General features: G+C 40.8%; 1 protein-coding gene across 1 annotated transcript in view; it reads left to right on the top strand.

Moving 5' to 3' along the window:
- The first annotated feature begins 43 nt into the window (after positions 1 to 43).
- cpd.L (carboxypeptidase D L homeolog) overlaps positions 44 to 9,599 on the top strand; it is a 45,332-nt gene continuing 35,776 nt past the window's right edge. The window contains exons 1-2 of the mRNA XM_018246080.2: positions 44 to 654; positions 8,330 to 8,577. Coding sequence (XP_018101569.1) covers positions 44 to 654; positions 8,330 to 8,577 — 859 coding nt within the window. The remainder of the gene's footprint in view (positions 655 to 8,329; positions 8,578 to 9,599) is intronic.

Here is a 9,599-nt window from a genome sequence, read left to right as displayed (position 1 = left end):
TAGGTGTGTGGGATTTGCCGCTGGCCAGAGTGAGTACGGCAGTATGGCTAACCCGGCTTTTCCTCTGTGCGCTCTCCTGTTCCTGGGGACCCTTTGTCCGGTGTGTCCCTTCGCCACTAAGAAGGACATGCTGGATTACTCGGAGACCCACGATCATTATTACGACTATTATCAGCTGACAGAGCTTCTCCATGCCCTCCAGCAAGCGCACCCGGAACTCGCCAGCTTGGACAGCGTGGGCCGCTCGGTGGAGGGGAGAGAACTGTGGTACGTGAGACTCACAGTAGAACCCGACGCGGCTCCCCCGGAGCGGCCGAAGTTTAAGTACGTGGGGAACATGCACGGGGATGAGACGGTGTCCCGCCAGGTGCTCATTTACCTCACGCAGTACCTGCTGGCTCAGTACGGCCGGGACGAGCGCATCACTCGCCTCCTCAACACCACCGACATCTACATCGTGCCCAGCCTCAACCCGGACGGCTTCGAGAAGTCCAAGGAAGGAGATTGCCGGGGGGACAAGGGAGGGAGGAACAACGCCAACGACAAGGACCTGAACCGCAGCTTCCCCGACCAATTCTCTACGGACAGTCACCCGCCAGATGCCACCCTGGTGCCCGAGGTCACTGCCCTCATCAACTGGATCCGTGACAACAGGTAACAACTTGCTGCTGGCAATGGAACTTCTTCTAGCTCTTATACAGGCAGCACCCAGTCTGAGCAGCCTTTTCATTGGTCTTCTTTATTTCTTTTGTTAGCTTTCTGCAGTATTCTGCCTATTTGTGTATGCAACTGAATATGCTGCCTGGTCATCAGGGGTCACTGACCCAGCAAACAATAAAATGGGGCTAGACATATTGTCAGTTTTCCAGCTGCCCCAGTCATGTGACTTGTGCCAGCACTAGGATGGAGCTGCTTTCTGGCAGGCTGTTATTTCTCCTACTTAATGTAACTGAATCAGTCTCAGTGGGACTTGGCTTTTTTACTATTGAGTGCTGTTCTTAGATCTACCAGGCAGCTGTTATCTGGTGTTAGGGAGCTGCTATCTGGTTACCTTCCCATTGTTCTTTTGTTTGGCTGCTGGGGGAAAGGGAGAGGGTTATCACTCCAACTTGCAGTACAGCAGTAAAGAGTGGCTGAAGTTTATCAGAGCACAAGTCACATGACTGGGGCAGCTGGGAAACTGACAATATGTCTAGCCCATGTCAGATTTCAAAATCAAACATAACAAAATCTGTTTGCTGTTTAGAGAAATGGATTTCAATTCTGCACTATTAACTGATGCATTTTGAAAAAAACATGTTTTCCCATGACAGTATCCCTGAATTCAACAGTTTTTAAACAAAAATCCCTACCCCCCCCCAGAATAGCTGCCCCCCGGGGGAAATGCCCCTTACTTTATACTTACCCTCTGCGCAGATTCAGGGTTCACCGCAGCCATCTTCCCATCTGGGTCTTCAGTAAGCTGAGTGAGAGACCGGCGAAGTGGCACATTCGCAGTTGGAGCAATTTGTCGGTTTGCAATAACTGCGCATGGCCTGAAACTCTCTAAAATTGTGAAGTGCCGGAAGATGGCTTTAAAAAAAAAATGGTTGGATTCTCCTTTAAGACTCCATACATGCCAGATATAAGTGCAGTGTATGGAGCCCTCCAACTGGCTTCCACGATCCATATCTGGCTGAAAAAAATCCAGTTTTGAACGTGGACTGCATCGGTTCATTGATAGGGTCCTCGATCCGACCACCCGTCTTCTCCTCATTGTGATCCGATGGTTGGGCCCTAGGGCCCACAAATAGATTAGCCCTATATTAACCATGTATGGCCAGCTTTACTTATCTTGCTTTTCTGGCCCTCTTCTATAGATCTTCCATTGCCATACACATTACAATTACGATCTTTCCTGTTATCATTGGTGACAGAAAAGATTGTATGTTTTCTCTACAAACGTTAAGGGCTGAATAGTCAGATATTCAGGTAGAAACAATAGAATTCTACCTCTACATGACAATTCAGCATTAACCTTCTGATGATGTTTGAGCACATTCAGAAGTACCCGATTAAACATGTTTCATCCTGTCCTATCAACAAGACGACCAATATCCAAGACTTTTGCCAATATCGGTCTCCATGTCTCCCACCATACAGGCACCGAATGTTGTACAAAACTTCATTAATTGGTTACAAGGCTAATGAATCCCTAGCACCCACACAGCTAAAATCCACGTTAAAAAAAACTGCAGGATATATTATATTAATTGAAAATTGTAGTAGGATGCTGCAGTCTGCGCCATGCTAATATTTAATTGTAAGGGCAACTGCCCCTTTAAGAGTAACTGCAGGTACTTGGACATCCCTGATAGTGATAAAGTAGGCTTTGCCATGTGAGACCTGTCTGTCTGGCATAAGATGTTAGTTCAGGCATATCAAATAAGAAATTCTTGTGATCTGTTTGCCATGTAATCTTGTGCTTGAGATTCAGCCACCTGCAGGTTTGTTATTTCATGAAATGGAATGTTAAACAGTCGTGTTTGCCCTGATTTTAGTCAAGAGGGATGGATTTCTGAAAAGCAATGACTTATTTTTTTCTCCATAGTAAATTACCAAGTCAGTAATAGTAAATTAAAAAATAACGTACAGAGAAATAGGGAAATTAGAGTGTCACCTATTTCCCTTATCCAGAAACCCAATATTCAGAAACCTATAGGAAGGCCATCTCCCATAAAGTCCATTTTAAGCAAATAATTCTAATCACCCTGCTGTTGATGGGCATATATGGGAAAGATTTACTCATTTGGAAACCTTGCCTTATCTTGTATGGCCACCCTAGGTTGACTTAAGGTCCAAATTGCATAAATAACCCTTATCTAGAAAACCCCAGTTCCCAAGCATTCTGGATAATTGATCCAGATCCTACCTTGTTATTATCTGTTATTTAAACAGCGCTTTCCAGAAATTCATTACCTCTTGGAAAAGAGAGAGACAATATTGTGTTAGAGCCACAGATATTCAGGTGTGTATTCCTAGCTTCCTGCATGCTCATCTTTTTGTACATTTTATTGTATCTGGTTTGGTAAAGCATTACTAAGATGTGGACATGAAATCTAAGGCTAATGCCACACATTGCAGCAAAAAATTCTGTTATGGTCCAAAGACATCGGATCCGGATTTCGTTTTAATCTGTAATAATAAAACAATACCCTGTACTTGATCCAAAACTAAGATTAATCCTTATTGGAAGCAAAATCAGCCTATTGGGGTTATTTAATGTTTACATGATTTTCTAGTAGACTTAAGGTATGAAGATCCAAATTACGGAAAGATCCTTTATCTCAGAAGTGCCCATACTTTACTAATGCAAGGTCTACTTTTAGTCATGATTTTCCATTATGATTTACATCCATAAAAGCTTTGTTAGGATTCTGTGCCGTGGAAACTATTACTTAAATATTTATTTATGAGAAAATATATATTGCTATATTTAACAAACAACTATTTCTTATGTAACCTTAACAAAATAAATATCTGAATGAAAAGCATGAAACGGGAGGATGATTTAGACAAGCTGTTTGTTGACAGTGTCTTGAGATCTACTGATCACCAGCTAAGGGTAGGGGCACACGGCGCGATTTCGCCGCGATTCTGCGCTAAGCGAGTTGTCGCTGCGTTTTTTAAGCCGAAATAGCTTTGCTAACTTTGGCGCTGGCGTCAATGCAAATCGCGGCGAAATCGCTGCGCTAATTCACACGCGGCGATTCGTTTTCTATTGTCGTTCGAAGTTGCCTCGCTGGGCGTTTCCGGGCGACAGTAGAAAAAGAATCGCCGCGTGTGAATTAGCGCAGCGATTTCGCCGCGATTTGCATTGACGCCAGCGCCAAAGTTAGCAAAGCTATTTCGGCTTAAAAAACGCAGCGACAACTCGCCCAGCGCAGAATCGCGGCGAAATTGCGCCGTGTGCCCCTAGCCTTAAGGTCTACTGGTAGATCTCGATCTACCTTTTGGGCACCCCTGCGTTATCTGGAAAACCCCAGGTCCCGTGCATTCTGGTTTACCGGTCCCATATCTGCACCTGGTCCTAACAAAGATATAATTAATCTTTATTGGAAGCAAAACCAGCCTACTTGGGTTATTTAATGTTTCCATGGTTTTCTAGTAGACTTAAAGTATAAAGATTTAAATTATGGAAAGATCTGTTATCAAGAAAGTCCCAGGCATTCAGGATAACTGTTGCCATACCTGTACTGTTATAAACATCTGGTTGCTCAGTGCCATTTGTTTAGTGAGTACAGAGAACAGCTGCTGACTTTATTTACAGAAGAGCAGATATGGCTCTGATGTTTCTGGGGACTTTACCTACTAAATGGTACTAGGATAATTGATTTATTCTGGAAATTTGCTTCTGATTATGGATTCTATACTTTCCCTTTAAAGGAATTGTTCAGTGTAAAATAAAAACTAGTTTAATAGGCTGTGCAAAATAATAATAATAAAAAATGTTTCTAATATAGTTAGGCAAAAATGTAATGTATAAAGGCTGGAGTGACTGGATGTCTAACATAATAGCCATCACACTACTTCCTGCTTTTCAGCTCTCTTGGTTTACACTGACTGGTTACCTGGCAGTAACCAATCAGAGACTTGAGGGGAGGCCACATGGGTCATATCTGTTGCTTTTGTTTCTGAGCTGAATGCTGAGGATCAATTGCAAACTCACTGAACAGATATGTACCATGTGGCCCACCTTCAAGTCGCTGAGCTAACTCAGAGTTATAGAGCTGAAAAGCAGGAAGTAGTGTTCTGGCTATTATGATAGATATCCAGTCACCCCAGCCTTTATATATTACATTTTTGGCTAACTAACTATATTAGAAACATTTTTTATTTTGCACATACTATCTATTTACCCTGTTTTTACTTGGACACTGAACTGTTCCTTTAAGCAGAGTTGTTCTTCTCATTGGATCACTGTGGCTGTTCTCCAATTGATTTGATTGTGTTCTATAACAGAGAATTCAAGGCTTCCATTACTATCCAACACTACATCAGACACATTTCTTTAAATTAAAAAAAGTGTCACAGGTATATACAACTACTGTTCAGTAAGTCACTGTGTACTATATTTATCTACAGTTCTAGCTAAACGATGATTGCATGCTAATAGAATGTCAGGTTGGGGTCAGTATTCACTGCTTTAGGCTCCCATAGACAGCAGCAGATCCTAGTATAAGCTATTTAGAAGGCATATTGTGACCAATGGCTCTGGGAGATTCAACAGCATAACAACTAAATTTAAAAAAAAACAATTTCCTTTTTCTCTGTAATAAAGAAGAAGAACCAGCCTATTGGGTTTATTTAATGTTTACATGCTTTTCTAGTAGATTTAAGGTATGAAGATCCAAATTAGCGAAAGATCCGTTATCCAGAAACCCCCAGGTCCTGAGCATTCTGGATAATAGGTCCCATACCTGTATATCTAATATTAATCTTATCTGAAAAGTTGTATGCAAAGGTTTCAGGAACTGAACAGGACAATAGATCTGATGCTATCGGTGCTGTTTTTCTTTCCTGGTTTAGGACTAAATTGCCTTCAAGGGTTTACGCTTGCGGAGCCAAGAAGACTTTAACTAATTAGGCAGGAATTCTTAGCCAGTTCGTTGGGTCTTAGAACTGAGTTTCCATTTCATTTAGTGTGCCTCCCTGTGATCTCCTTTATTACAGCATTGTTTCTTACTACAGCAAGTATGGAAAAAAAGAAGAAACAAGTAAAGTGTCCATAGCACCCTGTAGGTCTAGCATTGATCATACCATTTTGATCAACAATATTATTTGATCATACATATTGATCAACAAGGAAAGTGAAATTTGTTGGGATGCACCAGATACACTACTTTGGGTTCGGCCCCAACCCACGAATCCTTCGTGAAAGATTCGGCCAAATACCGAACCGAATCCAAATCATAATTTGCATATGCAAATTATGGGTGGGAAGCGGAAACCGGTTTTTACTTCGTTGTTTTGTGACAAAAAGGCACTCAATTTCCCCACCCGCACCTAATTTGCATATGTAAATTCTGATTTGGTTCAGCCGTGCAGATGGATTCGGCCCAATCCGAATCCTGCTGAAAAAAGCCGCATCCCTAGAAATTTGCAATACCCATTGGTTATATAGGGGTTTTGTCTTGAGTGAAGCTTCTACTCCTGGACTGCACATGCGCATAAGGGGCACAACATACATATTAGGAGTTTCTTGCAACTTACAACCCATTAGCAGTAAATGACACGCTACTTAAAGGGTGACAATAAAAGGCAATATACATGACCAATAAGTATTTGAAATTTCGCTTTTCTTGTCCCGTTCATTTAAGACTCTTTGGTCACAAAGCAGATTCTCATAATTAGTCTGGGCCTGAGAACTTTAATTTAGGGGATTCCTAGAGAAGTGTATTCTTAAAAGAGTCAGCTTTCTCTTTTAACCTTTAGTAGAGATAGGGTAAAATCACTGCTGTCATTTAATATGAGTAATTCCCCCATCCATAAACAAATTTAGAATGGGGTGGTGCTGTTGGATGTTAAACAACACTTCATTTAAGTATTAAAAAGAAATAAACCAAAGACCCAATTAACAGCACAACCTTCAGAATTTTTTTCAATACCATTTACATTTGCTTATGTGGTCTATGATCTATGCTAGACCTGCAGGGTGGCCACCCTTAGCTTCCCATAGAAACAGTTTGTCCATGAGCTCATTAAAGGGAGTTAAGCTGGCCATAGACGCGGCGATCCGATCGTACGAATCATGGATTCATACGATTTTCTGACCATGTGTGGACAGTCCCGACATTTTTCGCCCGGCGGAGATCAGTCGTTTGGGCGATCGGACAGGTTAGAAAATTTCTGTCTCCTGCCGATAATATCTCTGCATGTATTGCCGATCACACAATTTTCATTGGGAGACTGTCACCAGCTTTGTCAGAAATAACTATCGTACGATTGCTGTAAGAGGTAGTACATTGGCTGATCTTTTCTTTTACTACTTTACTTGATCAGAATGGTAAGACTTTGATCTGAATGGTTAGTGGCAGGTCAGGAGATGGGAAAGTCCGATCGTACGTTGATTCGTACGATCGGATCTTTGCGTTTATGGCCATCTTTATAGTTCACTTGAATATATTTTGTGACTTTTGAAATGCTTTGCATTAGTTATATATCAAAGTGAAGGATTGTGGCAGCTGAATGTACATAGTCCATATCTCAGGGGTCACCCTGTAGGTCTAGCATTGATCATACATGGTGTTTTTATATTATAATAATGTATTAATAAATAGGGTTTTAAAAATGAATTGAGGTTGTGTTCCTGAATGTTGTCAATTTATTGAACTGAGTGCCGCTAGTTGGATCTTTGGTTTCTTTCTTTGTAATATTTAAATCACTGCTGTTAAGATGGCCATACATAGGTAGATCTGCTCTTTTGGCGACGTCACCAAATGAGCAGATCTTTCCCCCATATGTCCACCTTGAGGTGGGCAATATTGAGCTGAGCTGATCGTGGGCACAACAAGAAGTATAGAGGCGGTCGGATCGAAGACCACATTAACCTACCTGCTATGGGGAGCTTTCGTTTGCATTGGCTGTGGATCTGCTGTATGCAGAAACATTTGGATGCGGTTGGTTTCAAGGCTCCCATTGCTACTTTCCATAGAGTTCTATAGCAAAGACATTCTCTAAAGGACAAATATAGGTCCATTGAACATTGGAGGCCTGTGGCACATTTTACACTTTTGCAACAAATACCACCAGAATAAAAAACTTTCGAAAAGTCTGTTCTAGTTTCTTTTCATGCTGATAACGGTTCCGTATCTTAGATTTTTGAAAAATCAATAAAAAATCAAATTTGTTCAAAAATATTGGTATTAGGATTTGGTTCAGGATTTGTCCAGGATTCTGACTTTTTCAGCAGGATTCGTATTCGGCCGAATTCTCATGCCTGACTGAATTGAATCTGAATCCTAATTTGCATATTCATTAGGGAAGGGAAATCACATAACTTTTTGTCACAAATCAAGGAAGTAAAAATGTTTTTCCACATTTTTCCCTTCCCATCCCTAATTTGAATATGCAAAATAGGATTTGGTTCGGTATTCGGCCAAATCTTTCATGAAGGATTCGGCTGATTCCCAAATAGTGGATTTGGTGCATCCCTAGTTGATATTGGTAGACCTCCACAGAATCACAACAATACCTAGGATCTATTTTTATTGTAGGGAGAGCTATAAAGCATAAAGAAATGCAGCATTGCTCTTTTTTAAAGTATGCCTTGACTTCATATCCGTTTCAGGTTTGTTCTGTCTGGAAACCTTCATGGTGGCTCCGTGGTTGCAAGTTACCCTTATGATGATTCAAGCCAGCATCGTATTACTGGCCTCTACAGCAATTCATCTGATGACAAAGTTTTTAAGTACCTGGCAAAGGCCTATGCTGAAAAACATCCCATAATGAAGACTGGCCATCCAGAGTGTGAGGGAGAAGAAGATGAGATCTTTCAAGATGGCATTACCAATGGTGCGGAGTGGTATGATGTTTCAGGTAAATATATTGACCGGTTTCTGTTAATAAATAAAGTAAATTAATCCTCAACTGCTTGTGAGCTTCATTAGGTTTTCTTCAGCCATACTTCCTAGTTCTATGTCTCCCTCTCTCCCTCTCCCAATTCTGATTCATTTCATTGCTTTACCGAAACTTTTGTGGCGGATTCGGTAATTGCCCACAGTTAAGGCAAGATCTTTCATTTGAAAAAGCTATAATTTGGGGGTTGCTTTGCAGATCATGCAGCAGCCATATTCAGTTGTACTAGGCTTCAAGCGAAAGTACAATTTTGGCATTTGCTGCCATTTAAAAGCAGAAGGGCAAGTTGACATAATCTGTCTGATCTTTCAATAGATACATATTTAAACTTCCTGTTAGGATAGGATCATCCCTCATTTTTCTTGAAGGTTATTTAAATAAAATATCATCTTGATGAGCAATGGAAGGCATTTTACTACATTAAACAATATACTGGAAACTTTGCTTTACATGAAATCAGTTTAATGGGGGGGGGGTAACATGTTCCTATTTACACACACGCATACGTTTTTTATATATATATATGGGATGTGTGCTGCTTGTTCACAGTGCAGTAGTAATGGACCAAATCAAGATGTGTTGCTGTTTGCATTTTTGCTTGGTTTACTTGCCAACAGTACTGTTTACTCATCCCGCCCATCTATGTTGCAGACATGGATGGGTGGGATAGTAAAGCAGAAGTTTAGTGACTCAGATGGTTGCACCAGGATATCCTGGAATAAAACTTATGGTCTGGTGTAAGTTTAAAGTAAATAATATGACCAGATGTACTTTCCTAGTCGTTTTGCTGACTTACAGTGAGGTCAGCATATCAACGTCTTATTGGTAGCTGTGGTGTCCCATTTAGAAATATGCGCAAAAATAGTTTGCAGACTTTTAAAACAAAAATGAGACAAACTCTTTCCTTTCAAATCTTCTTAGCAAACACATGCCATTGTACGCTTGAAAAGTTAAAAATTTTCTGTCATGATTTTAATGGTGTA

The sequence above is a fragment of the Xenopus laevis genome, chromosome 2L (genome assembly GCF_017654675.1).
Source record: "Xenopus laevis strain J_2021 chromosome 2L, Xenopus_laevis_v10.1, whole genome shotgun sequence".
NCBI classification, from domain to species: domain Eukaryota; kingdom Metazoa; phylum Chordata; class Amphibia; order Anura; family Pipidae; genus Xenopus; species Xenopus laevis.
This window is presented reverse-complemented; position numbering and strand designations above follow the sequence as displayed.